This window comes from Amphiura filiformis, chromosome 18 (genome assembly GCF_039555335.1).
Source record: "Amphiura filiformis chromosome 18, Afil_fr2py, whole genome shotgun sequence".
Classification (NCBI taxonomy): Eukaryota; Metazoa; Echinodermata; class Ophiuroidea; order Amphilepidida; family Amphiuridae; genus Amphiura; species Amphiura filiformis.
In genome coordinates, this window is record NC_092645.1 from 35,367,043 (window position 1) to 35,389,442 (window position 22,400).

At 36.3% G+C, this 22,400-nt stretch overlaps 2 protein-coding genes across 5 annotated transcripts in view; one reads left to right on the top strand and one right to left on the bottom strand.

The window, feature by feature from the left end:
* Positions 1-423: 423 nt before the first annotated feature.
* Positions 424-16,195, bottom strand: LOC140140160 (serine/threonine-protein kinase Nek6-like). 3 transcript variants are annotated; one of them, XM_072162020.1, is made up of 6 exons: positions 16,084-16,195; positions 15,637-15,700; positions 7,900-8,225; positions 6,973-7,260; positions 4,075-4,302; positions 425-3,020 (listed from the first exon to the last, which is right to left on the bottom strand). In XM_072162020.1, the coding sequence occupies exons 3-6, from the start codon at positions 8,213-8,215 to the stop codon at positions 2,215-2,217; spliced, it is 1,638 nt and encodes a 545-aa protein (XP_072018121.1). In that variant the 5' UTR covers positions 8,216-8,225; positions 15,637-15,700; positions 16,084-16,195; the 3' UTR covers positions 425-2,214. The 3 variants fall into 3 exon arrangements, with proteins under 3 accessions (XP_072018123.1, XP_072018122.1, XP_072018121.1); XM_072162022.1 differs by lacking the exon at positions 16,084-16,195 and having other exon boundaries at positions 424-3,020; positions 7,900-8,125; positions 15,637-15,961; XM_072162021.1 differs by lacking the exon at positions 16,084-16,195 and having other exon boundaries at positions 424-3,020; positions 7,900-8,220; positions 15,637-15,961.
* Positions 16,022-22,400, top strand: part of LOC140140159 (3'-5' exoribonuclease HELZ2-like) — a 106,885-nt gene continuing 100,506 nt past the window's right edge. For both annotated transcript variants that reach the window (XM_072162017.1, XM_072162019.1), the window contains exon 1: positions 16,022-16,169. The gene's annotated coding sequence lies outside the window, so the exon portion shown is untranslated. The remainder of the gene's footprint in view (positions 16,170-22,400) is intronic.

The following is a 22,400-nucleotide window of genomic DNA, read 5'->3' on the forward strand; positions in this document are numbered from 1 at the left end:
TATGCCTCATTACTTCTTAACTAGGTCGTGCACGCACACACGTTACATGTCTGAAATTCGTTGGATCAGACGAATAATTTGACACGTTTGAAAGTTTATTGTAACAAACAAATTTCGCTGTACGATCTTGTGGGCCATTTTGGACTCTTTTGTGGGTCAAAATACTGCTTGGCAGACAACAGATTCGATTCAACGTACACAATTTGAAAAAAAGCTGGTTGCCCGCTTTTACGCAAATTTGCCGAATGGAACTCGACTTTTCCAAAATAGAACCAGTTCAAGGATTCTTGTCATTCGAATAGCAAATTACTATTGATTTTGTTTTTGCTATTTTAGCGTTATCTAAAAAGACAATGTCCGCACGAGTAAAATGGTCAATGGTGCACTCACCAGATACAATGACAACATGAGCTTTGCTTATAAAATAAATATAGGTTTTTAAAATTTATTTTGTTTTCCTGGTGATTTATAAAATTAAGTTTAAGAAACGAATTTATATATGACAGTATGCTTCGACTATATTTAAAAAATACGTTTTTATAAATACGCACGTGACCCATGAGCACGACATACCAAGACCAGAAAACGTGACAAAATCCTCATACATTGACATTGACATTGAGAGATAAGTATCATCAAATTTATGTATTTATTGAATAGCAAAATTATTACACATGGGGGGATTCCGAATTTATCAAAAACAACATTTTGAAAGTATTTGAAGACGGAAAAAAAATCATAGACCCTATAAATATTCAACGACGGAAAATTTTACAAAATAATCACGAAGTTGAACAAAATAGACAATTTTGCTGCACTGTAGTCTTCGGTTGTTCCACCTTTGCATTCAAATGTATAGGAAGACCATCCGCTATGTAGAAGGTCACTTCGAGACTTACTGCCTATACAAGCTGTTAGGCAGCGCGGAGGTGGTCACGTGCGTATTTATAAAAATGTATTTATGAATATAGTCGAAGCATATGAGTTATATAAAACAAAAAAATAATGTTTTTATTCGTTTAATGGAAATAATATTTTCGGGGAAATATGAACTGTTCCATTCGACCTGGCAAAACCTTTTTGAATGGAACAGTCCACATTTCACCTCGTGAAAATATTATTATTATTATTATCATTATTATTATTATTATTATTATTATTATTGTTGTTGTTGTTGTTATTAATTAAACAATCAATATAGATATACTTAACTACTAGTGTTTTATTCATCAATTTGCCAATCAATTAATCAATCTAAATAAGTTCAATTATTGTGTATTTTATATAACTCTGTTTGATATACAATTTTGGTCAAAAAATTAATTGTTGTTATGCCCTTAGGCAGCAAACAAAAAATTTCGCCACCTTCGGCCGCGAAGTATTTATTTTTCAATTTCAATGTGCACCTTTATACAAAGTTGGGTGGGGGAATTTTTTTTTACACATCAATGAGTCAAAAAAAATTTCGTCTCACTAGTGGGCGATTTTTTTTTCCGTCTCACTAGTGGGCGAAGTTTTTTTTTCTAAAAAACTCCCATGCCCCCCCTGGAAATCTAATGGTGCGCCCCTTAACAGGAGCTTGAATGCCATCCCGGTTCTCCCACCCAATTGATATCGGCTGTACGCCCACCCAAGTGATATCGGCTGACTCATCGGGCGGGGCTTTGTGGGCTGCTGTTTTCCATAAACATGACCGGCAGATGAGTACACATCACGTGTTGCAACAGTTGACAAGGCCACGGCTTTCGAACTTTTCTTCTTGTTGGTGAAGAGTGTAAAGAGGTCTTGACTCTGGTGCGAGAGGTCCCGGGCTCAATTCAAAAAACACCATTTGAAACACAAATATTCATCTTCTGCAAAATGATGAAAATGCAGATACGTACTTTTAGCATTCACATGACGATATCATATATCGAACTTTTAATATAATTTTTATAATTAAAACTTAGGACAGGATAAAGTGTACTTATGTTCTACTTTTCTGAAATTATCAAGTCTGTAGCTTACTTTTAAGATGAAAAAAGGAGTGTTTTATTGAAAAGTTCATAATACATTTTGTTTGTCTCCTTCGATAAGCGAACGATTTTACGGGCTCATTAATTGAAAAGTATCCACGGTATCCATTTATGGAATGGCGAGGTGATTGGCCCGCTCCCATAATACCTACTACTTATTTTATTGTATTATCATGGAAAATTCCCCTTGCAGGCCCCATTACATGGAGGAAGAATCTAGGAGTCCGGAAAGAACAAAAGAAATTTCAGGTCGCAAACTACGATCTCTCTTGAGACATCTTTCTAAGAGAGACTTGATGGTACGATGATCATCTTTCATTTCAGGCATTTCGATATAAGGTGGTAATGGCAGCGTATCTCTTGCAAACAATTCCCACAATAAACATCCAACTTGATATACATCCGACTTGTTCGAAAACGTCTTCTTCCTGTTTTTATTGTTTGGGTTGTCAACATCTGTCTCGGGAGCTGTATAGACGTATGTTCCGCGCCCGCTGCTGGTAGTCATTGTAGACGATGCGTCCCGTGAAAGTCCAAAGTCACATAATTTCAGTATGTCATCTTTGAATAAAATGCAATTCTGCGGCTTCAGATCACGATGTACCACGCGGTTATCGTGGAGATATTTGACGGCTTTTGCGATAGAAATAGCCCATTTAAATTTGATTTCAGGTGTCAGAGGTTTGCTGCGATCTCCCATGTATTCAAACAGAGACATATCACCACGCTCCATGACGATGTAGTACACGTTTTTAAACGGAGGGTTCGGGTCTTTTTGAGGTCCTATGACATCAAGAAGCGTTATTATGTTTGGATGATTAAGTTTCTTGAGGAAACCAATTTCATTTGGTCCAAACTCGTCTTGGTTGACACGTTTGACTGCAGCTTTCTTGTGATCTTTAAACCCCATTTGAAATCTACCAGTGAATGTCACACAGTAAACCTCTCCGTGAGCTCCACTTCCCAACTTCTCCCATTTATCCAAATTCTCAAGTTGCAAAGAATCTGAAAAGGTAAATAAAAGCGAAATCTTTGTTTAGAACTGGTTACCTATACTTTTACCATTCGAAAATTGAGTCTGTTTTCATTTACACCAATTCAGCGCCCCCTCCAAGCGTGGCATATCCCTGTACAAAATATGTTAAAAAACCGCCAACCCTCCCCACCGGGTACAATTAGCCTAAAATCGCCCTAAATGCACTTGAATGGCTCTTTTATCACGAACCTGGACCTTTTGCAGGCGGCAGTCGCAGTGGAAGCATTAAAATTTAGGTGAGAACGAGCATATTTTGCGCGAAAAGTTTACTAACAATATTCAGTTTTAGACTATATTATCCCATATTAAAGGTGCATTTTGATTTACTACATGTATAGAATGGAATTTCTATGGGGGATCCCCCCCTAAAATCATAATGGATGAAAATTAAAGCAATACTAGCGCATTTTCCTCTCCAAAAATGGGGACTGGTATTGGGACAAAATATGGTAAAATTGCAAAAAGTTCAAGCTTCACGCAAACTAGACCACCAAATACCAAAATTCATATTCATTTTGGGATAAAATAGTTTGAAATTTTTCGCCCCCCCCCCCCAAAAAATTGTGATGCTTCCGAGTTGATTTTTATTGGCAAACAACCCAAAAAGAATAGAGAGATTGCGAACGTACGTGGCATCTATTCAAAACCACTCTCATGTGACGGGATTTTGAATAGATTCAACGTACGTTCGATGCTACGTTTGGAAATCGCAATATATCTTGTATCGTCCACAAACGTAGTACTCTATTACTCATTAGAAGTCACGTGAAAGCTACTTCTGACTATTAACTAAGACAATGTTTTATATGATTTTCAAATGAAATTTCAATATGTACCTTTACCAAATGGGACCAAGTTTGTTTCAAAAAGAGAGCAAGGAAGGGGCTTTTTCATTACTTGCAGGGATAGAAAAAAACCCAAATACAAACACACACTCCATCCCACACCACTCACAATCACTTCCACCACCACACCACACCCCTCCCCACACCACCCCACCTATACCCCGACACCAACTGATACCTTCTTGCTGATGTTGGGATGTTGTTGCTGAATTTGTTACATCTATGGTTGGAGACGATGATGCTGATCCAGATGAGGATGTAGCTAAGGGTTGAGTTCTAAATGGATGCTGATCGTTGCTTGGAATAGTTGGACCCTTGTATGCTGGCTGAGAGGAACTTGGAGATCTTTGATGTCTCGGTTCTGATTGCCTTCCAGATGAAGCTGCTTCTGAATATTGCCCTGAAGCTGAAAAAAATAATATATACATTGATTATTACCATTGACTTTATCTGTTACAGATCCAGTGACACATCATGCACATTGTCCTGGGTAGGATATGTTCACTGAATGGCATGTCTAGGTTATAATTAATGCCTAGTACTCAGTAGCGTACCGTGGCCGCTCCTACCCTGGGGGGGGATAAAGAAACTTTTGCCGCCCATTGCAGCAACAGCCCGAAAAGATTGATCCAAATTTTAAAAAAATTCACAAAATTTTTAATAGGCCCCCCAATTACCCACACCGCCTAGAGTTACAGCTATTGCCCTGTTGACGGTCAAAAAGGTGTAGTATCATTAATTTTCCATAATTTTTCGCCCTTTTTCCTTTGATAATTATCCTTGCCGCCCTTAAGTCCCGCCCTTTTTCTTTAGTTATTCTTTTTGCCGCCCCTTTATCTTCTGCCGCCCTCCTTTTTGCCGCCCCTACTTTTTACCCCGGGGGCTGGCGCCCCAAAGCCCCCCCCAAATACGCTCATGGATTACAACAACTTTATATCGATTTGTTTAAGGGAAGGGGTATGAACGTTTGGACAGTATTTATTGTGGGACATTAGAGCACATCAGACATATCGAATTGCATTCTGAATACAAAGAATGTCCTTCTGATATCAAATAATTTTGATTTTTTGAAATTCGCAATGTAATAGACATTTTATGGCAAATGATTAAAAATTGATATTTTTGCTATTTAGCAGTACTCGAAGTAAACTTTATAAATCTGATGATTTATACTTTAAGTGTATGTAGGTGGGATGAAAAGCCGACGATCAATTGGAAATTTTGACCTTTCGTATTGAAGATATGGATTTTTTTTCCCAAAAACACCAAACAAAATTGGGTCTTTTTTGAAAAAAAATCCATATCTTCAAAATAAAAGGTCAAAATGTTCAATTGATCAGTCAGCTTTTCCTCCCAGCTACATACACTAAAAGAATATGTCATTAGATTTATAAAATTTACTTCGAGGACTGTTAAAAATGAAAATTATTTGATATCAGAAAGACATTCTTCGTATTTAGAATGCAATTCGATATGTCTGATGTGCTCTCATATCCCACAAAAAATACTGTCGAAACGCTCAAAACGCTCATTCCAGGTCCCTTAAGTAATACATAAAACTTACAAGACATGTACGATCCAAGGAAATTAATGACCTGTTATAGAGCTTGAACAGATAACCCTTCCGCATTAATTTTGTCTCCAAACCATTGAAACTATAAATATAACTGAATATATTATTCAGGTATTCCGGTTAATAAGTCTCAGGGTATAGAAAATTTTAGTTTTTGAGGACGAGCACTGATAACGAAATCATACAATTGAATACCAGAACACTCTTCCAGTGCAACACACGGTGCCAAAAAATTCGACTTGCACATAAAATAACATTGTACAAAAGGGCGATATATATATATATATATAATTATAATTCAATAATTAACTAATCAGTGCCCTTTCTTTGAAAAATAAAATGCCCGTTTTGGTAGCAAAGGGATTACACTAGCGGGGGGTGCCCGCTGCTTTTGCTAAAAAGAGGGGAAGAGAAGAATATAGAAGACAATGCGAGAGAGAGCAACAATAAGAATAAGAAGAAAAGAAACATCAGACAAAAAGATGAGTCTTGAGATTATGTTTGAAGACCTGGATAGTAGTGGAAGGTCACATCATAAAAAGCGGGCTACAATGATGGAGAACGCTCTTTCGCCGATTTGCATAATTAAAGATCAGCAATAATCGTGGAAATTTAAAACGAGAATTTTCTCAAAAGCAATGAGAATCAGACAAAACTATGAGAATTGAAAACTGTCTCATTTCTATGAAACTTTAAACCATGTACTGGGACTGATAGGGGCGTGCTATCCGATTTATCGTGTTTAATTTGATTATTTAAAACAATGTGACAGGTTGTTTACATGGTAAGTAGTATTTCTCATGACTTTGGATGAGAAAGTATGCCCACAGGGTTGGAAGTTTAATAGAAATGACAAAATTTGCAATTCTCATAGTTTTGTTCAATTCTCATTGCTTTTGAAAAAAATCTCATTACAAATGTCCACAAGTGTATGTCATTTCAGGGATATGGAGATATGAACAATGTGATCCGGCATCTTCATGTCGTGGTCAAATATAACCCCAAGATTAGTGAATGTTCAATTTTAATTGAACATCCAATAGGATTGAAAGGTGTTTTGTCTAGATCTAATTATTCACGAAGCCTATGTGCTTTAAAATACACATTTCTGGCTCTCATATCAATATGGATTGAAATACTGGATTGAAACTCCAAGGTCAGTACGATTTTGGAGTCAAAGTCATTCAAGAAAGGTGAAAATAGCATGGGATGAAATCGGGCTATCTTCCTTTAATCGTCACAATAAACTTTTGTGAATTATGATTTGAAGGACTACAAAGGTATAAAATAATACAACCTTCCACAAATTCAGGTATCATCGAAGACAGAGTCCGGTTTTAGGAATGTTGTTATTATTTTTTATACCGTTGTACATGTAGTCTTTCAAACAGACAACTTGATATTTGAAATGGTTCACTTTCCTTTTTGTGCTCCGTGGTCACATGCATGGACCAGTTAGCAATTTTGTGTTATTTGGTAACTATATTAATATACACGACTTACTACTTTTCAATTTCCATTTCTTTTCCACTTTATGGCAGGCGTTTATGAATCTACATTGTTTTAACCCTTCCAGAACTGCTTCCTGGGTTGCCATTGGTCCATTGATTTCAACCCAAAATTTAAAAGCTTCTCTTGCTTGTAATGTGACATCGTTAGAACCAGAACTCAATTTCGCGTTTTCAATTTCTGTGTCCTTGAGGCCTAACTGCTGGAATAGTTTTGTTAGCTGAGCTAATGATAGCTCGTCTATGACATCATGGAATTGATGTGGTTGGATCTGTACCATGCCTGAAAAAGGTGAAATTGTAAACGTTAATCACAGTATAAAGACCTCATAGTAAAAGAAAGTCAGGCCTACTACTACTAGTAGCTATACTAGTTCGAATGTCATACTGTTGAATACAGTTAATTAAAAGCAATAAAATATCTGAACGTGTGTGGAATTGTGATACCAATGATACACACAGACGTGGGACAAATACATTTACACATTTACACAGATTTAACCAAGCGTTTCGCACAGAATTGCGGCAATTATCAAGGCCATGACAATTATTATCAGTAGAGAACGAGTTTCAATACACCCCCTGATAAATTTTGTGACTAATTTTGCATTTTTCTCAAAATATAACTACACACTGGTAACAAAGCAATGAATCCAAGTACTTCACTGAAATTACAATGATTCAAGACAAGTGGTTCATTATATATGTTAAGAAATGAGGTACATTCCACCTCTTTTCATATCATAAATAACGTACCGCTTGTCTTGAGTCACTGAAATTGCATTGTAGTAGCTGGATTCCTTGCCCCTATAATATACATAACTTTTGTTACCAGTGTGTTATTATTCTTTGAGAAAAATGCAAAAATAGTCACAAATTTATTTATCAAGGGGTTTAGTACCACCTTAAGTGAAGTATTTACCTGGAGAAGTGAATATCACTTTTTTCTCTATTGTCCATTTTTTCTCCAGTATCTCTTTCGCTTCGATGAGGTCACAACTCTTCAAAGCCTCAATGATTGCTTTTCTTGTGGCTCTTATTCCATTTCGTTGTCTCCAAAATTGCAACACAGAAATTGACTGGAGTTTGACATCTCTGCTGCCTGCTCTCAAAGTTGCATTCTCAATATCTGGACCCTCTAATCCAAGCTGTAGAAAGAGATGTTGTAATTGGCTGTGTAAAAGTTTGGCATTGCGTGCCAAATCACTTATGTCACCATCAGAAACCTTTCTATCCATACCCACTGGACTGGGAAAAAAATGGAAAATAGCATACGTGAATTAAAACGTGTGTATACAAGGCTCTGATATTATATACTCTGATACTTATTTTAGTCATGCCACATATCTAAATTAAGTATCAGTATGCGAATAAAACAGCCAATTGCGCTGAACTTTTAATAATTTTATACATAAAACTCACACACAGAAACAAGAAAAAACATGTTAATTGCAAATTTAGAGCACTTTGATGGTTTTAGATAATGAACCTAATTGCAAAACAATACGCTGGTGGGATGCCCTCAAAGGATACTTTCAGGCCTTTTTGGTCGTCCAGCCTTTTCCTCCATATGTATCGTATTTGTCTTTTGTTGTAATGATTTTGATTGTTTATAGAAATAAAATGTGAATATATATATGCAGGGGCCTGCCTTACAACACTTTGTACACGTGTTTTTGCGAAAGTCCTTGCGTACGCCACTGGGACGAATTTCGCAAATACTCGCTGTTACGTATCGTTTGTAATTGTTGTGGTTTTTTTTATATCAATTAAAACAAAGAATAGCTTGCCATACACAACGGGCCGAAAGTGTAAATCGTCTTGAGTCCTGTTGACCACGACCTTTTTAGTAAACTCTACGTAAGCTTTTTTATTTTGCAAAAACTTATTGAGTTACGCCAATGATTATAAGCCAATGATTATATCAAAACAAAGTTTTACGCATTTTCCCCCTCCCGAGAATAATCATTGACATGGGGTTGAAATGACACCCCTTCTATCAAGCCTTGCAGCTTCTTTTATAAACCAATAGACGAATCCAAAGAGCCAAGTCATGGTCAGGATTTGGTCGGCCATATTTGGTTACCCGCATGTACCAAACAGGTGTTGGGAGTACCCAATTGGGTGGATTAAACCCGCTTAAAATTCGATGTTAGATTCTTTTGTGTTGTAAACTGTCATCATTCTTTTGTCTACGTGTTACACGGGTGATAGAATGCAGTTTATAAAAACCCTTCAAGGCCGCATCATATCATCCCACATTTTAGGTGGGATAGTTGGGTACCCGTCGCGGCTAATGGCTGCCATTGGGGAGCAGGAATGCGTGAAATTGGATTCGTCTATACCATTTCTCTTGCATTTTGTATGTCACCTTTTCAATATTTGAGTGCAAACACAGGCAGATCATGCTCCCTAGCGACACGCCTTATATCTTGAAGTAGATGGAAGTAGTTTTCAAACTTTCATCTAATATCAATTTGTTTAAAAGTCGTATCCCGAATAACAGTTACGCCTGCCGCCTGGTCACGCAGAAAGTTAATTTATTGTTTTATCACGCCACTTTGGGCTGAATCATTTTGTGTTGAAATCAACAAAATCCCACCAAGGTGCAAAATAATTACGTCGTTTTACAAATATCTAAAAGTTTTGATAGACTTAATGTAGTTTTGATATATTTGATAGTTTGATAGAATACGATACAAAATCAGACATTCTCTAGATATGACAGTTATGATATATGCATATGAGACTTTTGATAGAAGACGGTATAACTTCATATAAGAGTTTTATAAACGATGTATAAAGCGATAGACTTAATCGGTTAAGCTCGTTTTCTGACGTTTTGATTAGAATTGTATATTATTTTCAAAACTTCTGTACTTGTAAATGAAGCTGCGTATTAATATTTGTGGAAAGTATTCAAAGAACAAGAAAACATTTGGCCAAGTAAAATAAAAAACATGTTTCACGTCCGGATTTTTGCAAAAAAGGAGGAAGAGGGGGCTTTTTATTTTTATTTTTTTTATCGCAAAATTGGTGTAAATACCCATAATTCGAGCTGTTTTAGCGTACACAATAATGCCTGGAAAAAGGAAGAGGCCTCTTTTTATTTTTTGTTCTGAGAGATAGGCCCCTCTAATTATGACAAAACCTTCCAAAAGTGTTTCTTGTATATTATCAAGGCTATAGAAAACATCTCTACTTCCTAGACATATTTTTTGAAAAGATAACTGAATTTCAAAAAAAAAAAATATAATTGAAGAAACCTCAAAAAAGGAAACGGGAGGGGACGTGAAACATGTTTATTTTTTTATTTGGCCTTAAATTAGATCCAAACGTGTTTTTTACGAGAAGTTGATTTCGTCAGCAATCATTAAAAGGGTTTTCCCCTTTTTCACAGTGGCAAATACATTTATTGTTGTTTAGCAAACATAATGAGGATATGATGAATAGTTTCAGTTTGTTTTTACTAAATGAAATGTGACACGATATGACCCACTCGGTTCAAAGTCCATAATTGATATTAAAGTAACTTGCTCAGGTTTTTTTATTATTTATAAATTGTATAAATTTGAGTGTGTATTTCATGTAGATCTCAAGTACATGTATATAGACAGGATGATACATTTGTTTATATGAAACTGTATAGCGGAAATGTTGAAACCACTGTTGGTAACCACTTTCTCAGGTTAATTGATAGACATTTTTCACGGGGCACCAAACTTTACAAACTGTTTAATGGCTAGGATAGCAACGTTTGCACAGTATTTTCTTGTGGGACCTCACCTGAGCGCACATTAGACACACCAAAGTGCATTCTGAATACGAGAAATGTCCTCAATATAATATAACATTTATGGCAAAATATTTAAAATTGATATTTTTGACATTTAAGTCAACTTAATAAATCCTATAATATGTAAAGTGTATGTATAGCTTGTGATGTGCCCTAAGTAATTTAATTTGATTATTTATCTTTGATTACAAAATTAATATAAGAGCTATTTCATGAGATATGACACTTTTTCGGAATTTCTTCTTATTCGTCAAGTTGATAAAAAACCAAATTGAATCATATCTAATTTTGGATATTTAGGAATCCCATCTTCTAGAATGTTTATTGTGTTGCACAATACCCACGATTGTTAAGTGAAAATTACATCATGTTGGGAAAACCCACAGGAAGTGATGTAATGTGAAAGGTCAATGTTTATAATTATTCTTAGGAATTTCCCAGATTACATTGTATTGTGAAGATGTGAATGAAGTAATTGGCTATTAATAGAATGGGACTTTTTGTTTGGTATAAGACAATGGTTAACACAATTTGACACAGTTCAGTGTTGTTGTGGACAAGCTAGTGCGCGTACAGTCCATTTCCTTCAAAGAAAGGAAATTCCGAACCAGAAATATTTTATGTAGTGTGATGTACCCTGTATAACGGTGTATCATGAAATAGGGGAAGTTGCCTTTATAATCATGCAAAACCCAGATGAATGCAATAACAACATCAGTAATCAAGACTATTTATGTCAAGGGGAAAATCCCCTGATATCAGTATGTTGTAATAGTGAACAATGATGGCAATGTCTATTAATAGAACATTTGGAAAATCCCAGATGGGGGATAAAACACAATGTTAGTAATAATTCTAGGCAGACCTGTATCGATGTGATTGTAATATGTGGTTGATGTAGTTATGTCTCAAAAATGAGAGCAATAATAATTAAGCTGGGTACTCAGAGAGTATTACAAAGTGTGGCCATGGAGAATTCCTACAGTGCTACAAGTTCAGCCTTTGAGCGATGAAGATTATGTAGATGGATCTCGTCAAGTGCGGATACCATTGTTTGCCCACACGGCAATTGTTTTGTCCTCAACGACATGCTGAAATTATGGTTATTATTTCGGAGCTACGGAAATGGACCAAAGTAAGACATAGGGTCTACTGCGGATTGTGTCGGACTTTATGGAAAAGGTTACAATTATTATCATCTGCATACAGATCTGACAGGCTGCAATAGCCTTTATCATTGACATAGTTTATAGTGTTGATCTGGGCTAGCTAGCTAATATGCTTACAGTCCAATTCCTTCAAAGAAAGGAAATTGCAAACCAGAATTATTTTAAGTAGTCAATGTACTACTACCTGCCTACTTCTTCCAAGAAAGGAAAATATAATCTTCGGTCGACTTGCTGAAGTCTGTTTTTTTTTTTTATTCAACACAACATGACAACTGTCAATATAAGTGGGGACAACTACATCGCAGTCCTGCTTCCTGAAGATATTGTGTGAAAGGTGGAAATAGCACCATAGCAGCGCAAGGAGTTAAGTTTGGAGAAAGCAGCGCAAGGAGTTAAGTTTGGAGAAAGCAGCGCAAGGCGATAACGGTTTGGAGAAAGCAACGCCATTTTTGTGTGAGGATTTCATGCGCAAGGATATTTATAAACGCAAGTGTTCACTGGACTTCACTGATTTTCGCAGGACAAGTGAATAAGGATATATTACATCAGTCGTCCAGAACATTGCAAGAACTTTATGATCACCAAGAAGAAGAATGCTGGCTAAGTACTAAATGATTAAAGAGTGATTATATTTGATTACTGTGTATGTGCATTTGTTGTCATATATTGTACCAATCATAACTTGCTTTCAATTAAAGACTTAGATTTTGTTAGCTTAATCAAACAGTGTATTTGTGTTGTGCATTCGTGTGAGTTCGGGTAAAAGGTGGTTTTGGCCTTGAGTCAAGTACAACTCGTAACAGTAGTCAAGTTACAACTATTTAGCCAGTGATATCAGAGAAGATCTAGAATACGTCAAAGTGCGTACCTCCTCCAGGAAAGGAATATATATTCTTCTGTGGACTTGCTGAAGTCTGGTTTATGTAAGTGGAAACAGGGGGAAACCTTGTGTGAAAGGTGAAAAGAGCACCATTTTGGAGATAGTCAACTGTGCAAGGATTTTATGCAAAGGTGGACTTCGCTGAACAGTGATTTTCGCAGGCCAAGTGAATCAGTATAAGCATCAAGAACCTTGAGAAATAGAACTTTACAATAAACAACAAGAAGAAGGCTGCTGGGTAAGTAATTTTGCTAAAGAGTGTATATGATTAATTGTACGTGTTTATGTTGACTCACAAAAGTATTGTATACCTTTCGTTTGATTAAAAGAATCAGATATTGTTTACTTAATCAAACAGTGTGTTTTGTTGTGCATTCTGAAGTGAATTTGGGAAAGATGTGTTTTTGGCCATGAGTCATTAACGACTCGTAACAAAAGGCTGTTACATTGCCAGGTAACTCAGCCAAACATGCCAACACCCATCAAAGCACATTGACATTGACATAATCTGTTGCATTACCTAAACGAAACATTCTAGATAGTACTATTTTATATTATTCTTGAACAGACCCATCGAAGTATACCAAGAGAATATTATTCACACTGGTCAGAATGAGTTCGTATGAAGCTGCCAAAGAGGACATTAGCGAAAAGCACATGTAAAGACGAAATTCCACCACAAGTCCTAAAACGTAGTCATCTTGATGACATAGTCCTCAACTTCTGCAATGAGGCATTCATGATTTGGGAAGAAACATGACCAGGGGTCACTTCTAAACCTTATACCAATCTCATAAAATGAGAGAATGAACGAGTTACATGGAAATATGTTTGTCATCCATTGTAACATTCAGCAAACTTCTACTAATTTGAATTCACCATTATCTGATATTTAGTCGAAGTGGTTTTCGACCTGAGACATTTTTTATATCTCTAAGGAGGATAATTGACGAGAGCAAGAACAACAATATTTATCGATTTCAAAAAGGCATTTGACACCATGTAAGGTGGATAAAAAAAGTTTGACACAATTTAGAGCATAATGGAGTCCCAGAGAGACTGCCTGACATAGGATACATGCACAGAACCAGAATACCAAAGCTCACTTAAGGGTACACGATGTATTGTTGGTCGAAGCAGCCACAAAGTCGATATTATTATCTTAATCAACATATTATTGAAAAATAACACTTCGATATTTTGCAATAGTTCATTCTACAAATCACATACTTTGAAAACTTGCTTGATTTCTTGTTGTTAATGAGTTATATACGTTTTACAAAAGTGTTGTTGTTTCAGCCCTCTTTATAACATAACTCAAAAATCACATGACCTACAAAACTATATCTGTGATATTTGAATTCTTCTATACACTCGCTATGAAATGATCAATGCAATTTTTGCCAAAGCTCACTACCATTAGCAAGATGCTGTGAACTACCAAATCGCAACAGTTTACAATAGTTGCTAACCTTAACGGAGTCAATCAGGGGTTAGACAGAGAGATGCTCTGTGTACCATTATCACAATTTCCTAAGGAAGGCTGTATAAATGGCAATAAGGAGCGGCCTAATTTCACCTAGGAAATTAGGCAAATCATGTCCGCTCCCAATCACAGACCTTGATGATATTGCTCTCCTAGCCAACAACCTCAAAGATGAAGAAGAGCTATTACATCTTATTGAAATTGCTTCACAGAAAGTTTGACTAGATATGAATTCCAAGAAGAGTTAAGACAATGATGTATAAGGAAACTCGATCTTCGATTTAACACTGGATGGAATTACTAAATAGGTACATTGACTGCCAGTAGTAAGGAGGATATTAACATTATAAACGAATCCAATTTCACGCATTCCTGCTTCTCAATGGCAGCCATTAGGGGTGGTGCAATAATTATGTGTACCCAAAATGGTCTGCCAAAATCGCTTGCCCCCCTTTCGACGTGCCAAAAAACCTTTGCCCCTCCCCCCCTTTTGACGTGCCAAAAAATCTTTGCCCCCCCTTACACATGCAAGATTTTGGGGAACCCGAATTTAAAACCTTAAATTGTCTTATCATATAATGCGAGCGCAGCGAGCCGGAAATTTTGCATATCGTGTTCCTAACGTTTTCCTACGCCTTTTTAGGGCGTAATATAAAATGGTACCCAAAATATCTGTGCCAAAATTGCTTGCCCCCCCCTTTCGACCTGCCAAAATCGCTTGACCCCCCCTTTTGACCCTGGTACCCAACTATCCCACCTAAAATGTGGGATGATGCAGCCTTGAAGGGTATTATAAACTGCATTCTATCACCCGTGTTACACGTAGACAAAAGAATGATGACAGTTTACAACACAAAAGAATCTAACGTCGAATTTTAAGCGGGTTTAATCCACCCAATTGGGTACTCCCAACACCTGTTTGGTGCATGCGGGTACCCAAATATGGCCAACCAAATCCTGACCATGACTAGGCTCGTTGGATTCGTCTATAAGAAACTGGCTTGAAATTTATTCAACAGCTTGGACAAGGTTTAGAAAAGCAAGCTGCCAAGAGACTCAAAGATCAAGCTAATTACCACCAGAGTCTCTGTTAGCATGCGGTGTAGCAACGTGGACGTAAACATCCAAAATGAGGAGAGCTTAGATTATCTTGCGGAAAACACTAGATCAGAAGACTGAAGTTGGCTGCAGATTATTGTGACAGAGACCGCAGGCATATTATGCATAACATGATAACGCAATGTCCACCATTGAAATGCAGATTAACATCAATGGATAGAAATCATGAAATTGTGCTTTTTAAACAACAAAAGTGTAACTGGTCTTACCTTTATCGTCTTCTTTCCCTTTCGAAGACAACTTTCAGCTTTTCAGTTGATTCTTTACTTCCACCTAAATCAAATAAATGAGATCTTTTTTTAGAGTTGCTGCCAAAACAACAAGATTCTTTGTTTACTGGTGTGGGATTTCTACGGCTGCGCATTAACATGCATTAATTATTATTATCATTATTATTAAAAATATGTGACACGTAAAATTTGATTCATAACCACTGAACCACGTTGAAACCGTGAACTTTGTACTGAAATATGGTGCGACTTTGCATTATTGCATGAACGCCGTGGCAACAATAGAGTCAGACATGACGTAGTGATCACTATACTTCGGTCCGTGGTTGAGTTGGATTGAAATAAATCGAATGATTCCATTTCCAACTATGCCATTTAGGTTTCATTTTACGAGTTATTCCACTGTCTGAAACAAAGTAGGTCTACATTTTAAATCTATCATCGAAAGTAACTGTGAAGTCTTTTCCGAGGCTCGATTCAAGTCAATATTGTTCAAGATGCGGCTTCGGTAGGTAAGTAATTTAACGGCGTTGAGCTGGCAGATCGCGCCACAAATGATATGGTTAATGGCGGATCATTTTATTCATGTGTACATGTACATGTATTCATCTTCCGACGCGTCGGGGTGTGTACATGCACTACTCTAATATAGAAATGTGTGTGAGTTACATGTTTCGGTACTTTCAGCTCTCATGGTGATCATGTTTAAACCTTCAACGACCATTCTTAACAGCCTTATCACCTTTTAAATATATCTCTATGGCATATTCCTACTATACTGACAATCTTGTGCATTAAACGTTGATATAATTTTATGTTTATGTGCTTGTCATATGAAATCAAAAACGTACGTACATCGATGTTTCAACAAATCCCTTCCAATTGATGGTTCTTCGACTCTTTCCAGTATCTTCAAATCACCTGCATTTTAATATAATATTGAGATAAGCAATGGGCGGGCAGCTGGGTGATAACATGCATCCTTGCATGGCAACTCCCCAGAACAATATGGATTTTAATCTTCTTCAGCATGTTCATCCACAGACCGGCGTGTTCCATATGAAACTGATTGATCCATCCGGTATTGAAACTGTAACATTTTTCATCAGACTTTCAAATAACTTTCGCTTCCTTGTGAAACTCATCAAAATGAGTGTCATGTACATACAGGTTGTCCCGAAATAATCTTGATAATCTTGAATAATCTTAATCTGATTGATTCATCCGATTTTTCAACTGTAACCATTTTCATTAGGCTTTCAAATAACTGTTGATGAGCTCATTCTCTTACATCTCATTATGTTACCCTTATCTTTGGGGCGATTCCTTTCTTGTGATATTGTTTCGTCTTGTTTCATTTACACTTCTCTTGAAGCTTCAATTAGTCATTTTCTTCCAAACAGACCTTACGCTTCCTTGTGAAACTCATCAAAATAAGTGTCATGTACATACAGGTTGTCCCAAAATAATAATTCTTAAGATACCCCATAGGCTTCACTGCTTCTCTAAAATAATGTACACTAGGGTGTGGCGCAAAACGCTTTTTTTTCTCGGATCGACTTGGAACTCTCGAAGAACTTATACCGTTCTGAAATATCAGTAAGATCGAAGCATGTTTCACCCAGGCAGTAGATGTTCACATAATCCCTACTTCTTTGCTATTATTTACTGTAAAACTCTATGTAGAGAACTTGGTAAGAACAACCTGGGAAAAGTAGGCATTCAGATGACAACATAGCCAACATTAAACACTTTGGGTAGTTTGTTTTGACCCTCTTGAACATCATTAGGTAGTAAAAAGTCTAAACATGGCTACAATTATTGTTCGCTACAGACAGATATGTGTGTAAATATCCATGGTATTAGAATTGCTAAAGTAAGTGGTAGGGGTACCTTTATGGAGTATTTCCCCAGTTTGCCATAGGTTTGGTATTTTTACATAGATATCAACTGTAGAGGCACAAAATTATAATGAGATATGATTTTAGAGGAGCACTGACTTGACCAGGGGTTAAAAGGTCATGTACAACTGATTGGCCATAATTTTTAAGGCCATCTGACCTTTGACCTCTGATCAAGACATGGCTACTCGAAAATCATTTATCGTTTATTTTAGGTAATGCGGCAGTTCATACATATGCAACAAGACCAACAATTATGAAATTTGACAGAGTAAAACTGAGGAAATGCTCCATAATGCTACCCGTACGCCTTATTAAAATTTAGCAACTCAAATATCAATAATATTTAACTACATACCTGTCTTTAGCAAAAAAATAATGGTAACCAATTTGAGACAGATTGCTATCTGGTGATGTTCTAGAGGGTCAAAACAAAGTACCCCAATGTGCTAAATATTGTCATCTGAATGCCTACTTTTATCGATTTCCCTATTATAGAGTTAAACTGTAAGAAATAGCAAATAAGTAGGGATTTTGTGAAAATCTACTGCCTGGACGAAACAGTCTTCGATCTACTGATATCTCAGCACAGTAGTAATATGTACCCTAGTAAAATTCTCCAAGAGTTCCAAGTCGATTCGAGAGAAAAAAAGCGTTTTTTCGCCCCACCCTATAGTCATGCAAGATATATTCTTTAGCTTTACTTCACGGAAATTTCAATCTAACAATGTCCATGCAAACCCAATTTAAACTTGGCCCTGCCCTAGTTGCTAAATGAAGCGCCAACTGAAAAACAAACCTGACTTTAATCATTAGACTGTTACCTGGGCATAGAGACTGGGACATTTCTTGAGTGTGCGTTTATGCACACGTACCTTTTGTTCTATACTGACCTCACTGACTTTCATGTCCAGTCCTAAAAAATATTTTTACAAACCAGAGAACCAGGCTTTGGACGGTGTGGGCCTAAACGTCTGATAAGATAACTTGACTTGATTTATGCACACAAACTACCATATGTGTTGTAATGTAATATGACATGTTGAAATGTCTACAATAAATTGCCTATTGATTAATCATGTTAAGGGTAGACGAGGTATTGTTGGTCGAAGCAGTCAAATATCGATTTTTATTATCTAAATTAATATATTATTGACAAATAACACTTTGATGTTTTGCAAAAGTTCATTCTACAAATCATATACTTTGAAAACTTGCTTGATTTGGTTGTTTATGAGTTATGTACGTTTAAGAAAAGTGTTGTTGTTTCAGACCTCTTTGCAACATATAAACTCAAGAACCACAGGACCTATAAAAGTATATCTGTGATATTTGAATTTTTCTACACATTCGCTATGAAGTGATCAATGCAATTTTTTCCAAAGCTCACTACCATTCGCAAGATAATGTGCAATACCAAATCGCAACAGTTTAGAATAGTTGCTAACCTTAAGATTGAACTTCAGTGTAATTGGGGAGATGTTGAGAAGAGTAGTGGACATCAACAGTGACATCAGGGATCTTGTGATGTGTCAGATCACAAAATGAATGTATATTTTTGTGCTTTTAAACATGTCATTTGTGTCAATGTAGTTTATTCGTTATATTTTGGAACTTTATGTTTTCATTTTGATATTTTTACTATCGGTTGCATAATACTAAATTTATGAGTGTTCAAACTCGTAGCGCAATTTTTGGGACACCCTGTACTTTCTTATCTAAGCTATAAAAACACCTGCTTCTTTATCATATTTCCGTTCTCTCATTATCATGACGATTTCACTTCCATTTTCTGCTTCCCGTTTTCTTTTCATGCTACATAGCTGTATTACCCGGTATACAAAATGTTGTATATAAGTATACATAATGCCGTGTAGGCATAAAGAGTTACGTGAAACTGGAAACTTGAACTGCAACCGCATTTTACAATAGTCCAAACTAACTTAGTGTGCCCTCTAGATGGTGTAATCGATTCTGAGTCGGTCAATCGTGAAATTTAACAATAAATTGTGTTGCCCAACCAGCAACCAGTAAATTAAACCTGCTCAACAATGCTCACCTAGTAATTATTTTGCCCACAAAAAATGAGCACCATATTAGAGGTTGTGCATATGACGTATCATACCTTAAATATGGCGGACTATACTCAAATACATTCAACAAAAGCATGATTGCAATCTACCGCGACAGTTCGTCTCACACACATAACAAATGCACTACGATCAAATAGATTGATGACAACATTTGAATGGACTGCACTGCGCCATAAATACGGTGAAGGACACCGGTTCAAATCCTTTGTTTGGAGCCAATCGATAAAAGCATGCAGGGCCTCTATAATTTGTAGTACGATGATGATATCTCTTGTAATCAGTTGTTGCTATCTAAAAGTAATGTTGAAAGCGATGTGTCGTTTCATAACACGTACCAATTTATTCAGTTAAAACACCTTCGGAGCAGGAATAGATATCACACATAACACAGTGGTATAGGAAGCTAAATTTATTAAAACTATTTTGAGCTATTATTTCCACACAAAACCTGATAGCATTCATTCAGCCTTTTTTAAATATATTTGAACATGATTTGAAATCCATATGCATTTGATAGATTAGTCTTTGAGTATATATAAATAGTATTAATACTGGCCGATAATCAATTTACACAGATGTTGAACAAATTAATTGTCTGCTTTGTTTGGTTGTTACTTTTTACACCTTTCGACTGTAATTCTAAATGGACCTCTGTTATTATGTGCAGAATTGGAATATTATGTATTTCCTTTAATATAAGAATTGGCAAAATAAAACTTTTAATTATAGTTGAGAAAAAGTCAACATAATTCAGGGTTGGCCATTTACTGTCACACTTGTAAATTAATCTCCCAACTTGGGCTCAAAAAGCCTGATACTTTCCTTGAAAGTTGCTAAATGAATGCTAATATCATAATTATAGCCCATGATGCAGTCATGTCTACACATACTGCAGTTACTGTCCGTTTTCCTATACACAATACACAGTGCTCTTACCATTGACGCGTGACCTCTACAAATAGCGTACGTTAGAAGTATGGGGATTTGCCTAGTTAACGTCCCTGTGTGAAAAATAACCGGCCAATATTAAAAGTATTCTTTTAAAATTCTAGAAAATATAGTTTTGTAACATGTCCTAAATTTTTAGCTAATTTAGGTGTTTGGAAATATTCGTACTTTGGTGTTTTTAGTGTATGTTATAGGTAATAGTACATTGCCTAGTTAACGTCGCTGTGTGAAAAATAACCGGCCAGTATTAAAAGTACTCTTCTACAATTCTAGAAAATATAGTTTTGTAACATGTCCTAAATTTTTAGCTAATTTAGATGTTTGGAAATATTCGTACTATGGTGTTTTAGGAAGGATATGTAAACGACAGATAACACCAAAAATATGAAGAAATTATTTCCAAACCGTGTTAAGTCTGCAAACCACCATGCTTCTCATTTTCAAGAACGCTGGTTAACAATAAGCACGTATTATCTCATTTCGTAAACAAAAGCCCACACAGAATTGTTCTCAAGCGTTCGCTTTATAATCGTTCACCCAACTGAAACTGTAATACCAGCTCATTGCTCCATTGTACGTGTAAAGCAGAAACATATGTTTTGTGTATTTAACCAGAGAAGATATGATTTAATCAGTTGAGCTGTTTTCAATGAGTGTTATCTTGGTTTAATAGCTTTTAATGGGGTTTAAGTCCTGCAAAGGTCGTGGTTAATTCTACTGTAGACATGACTGCATCATGAGTAGAATTCACCAGAATTTTGTCAGAATAATCGATATTTCTATTGTGGCTTGCAAATCATCCAACCATGGGTACATTCGCGAGTTGATTTTGACAAAATTGGTAGTCGGAATTAAACAAATGGTGCAATCAAAACCGAAATTCTGACAAAACTATATGATATATAGCCCTATATATGATAAGCTTTAGAAAGTTGGGAAATTAGCGAAATTGTGTTACTTTGAAAAGCAAAAACGTTGACCAAAAAAAAAAAAACTCATTGGGCTATTTAAAGCCTGTGAAAATCGAAAATCTTGCATATTGTAAGATTAGTACCATTGAAAAGAGCGGTATTGCATTCACTCTATGATTGCAGACATACACATGTGATTAGTGCAAGTTGCTTTTAGTGCAGCGCGATATAATCAAAAAGTGTTTGCTATTCGCTGTCGTAGTGCACGTTAGTAACCATTGGTTACTGCTCCAAGCCAGGGCTCATACACCTGTTCCGAATTTTGATATGCCATAGGCTTTGTGTTGTGATCATTTCGATCAGTGGTTCGAGAAACAAAGAAAGCGTGATCCAGTTGGCCTAGCAACGGTCATATTGTAACGTGCACTACGACAGCGAATAATGGTAGTTAATCCGATTATTACATCACTTCTACAGCGAATATACATAGCAGTAGTGGTTAACCTTGTTTATTTGTACGAGAGGTTGAAGGTTCGAACCCCTACCGTAGCTTTTGGAATTGTTATGAGGGTGGGGTGTGTGGGTGTGTGGGGGTGGGTGTGTGTGTGTGTAGGTCGGTCATTTATAGTTATTTGGCAATATCTATGCCACACGTTTGTTTCACCACAGTCTTCCCAACAGTGTCTTTCTTTATGCGTACATATCAAATCATGAGATAGATTCGAGCCCGTGATTCGAGTTATTTGTTGCTTTACACAAATGTTTGATATTTTATCCGTGGTCATGGTACGTAATTTAAGCAGGAAAAGATCCATTTCTTCCATTTCTGGAGCTATGTTGCTCAAAGACGTTTACTAGCTAAATTTTCAACATTTTGTTACGTAACACCG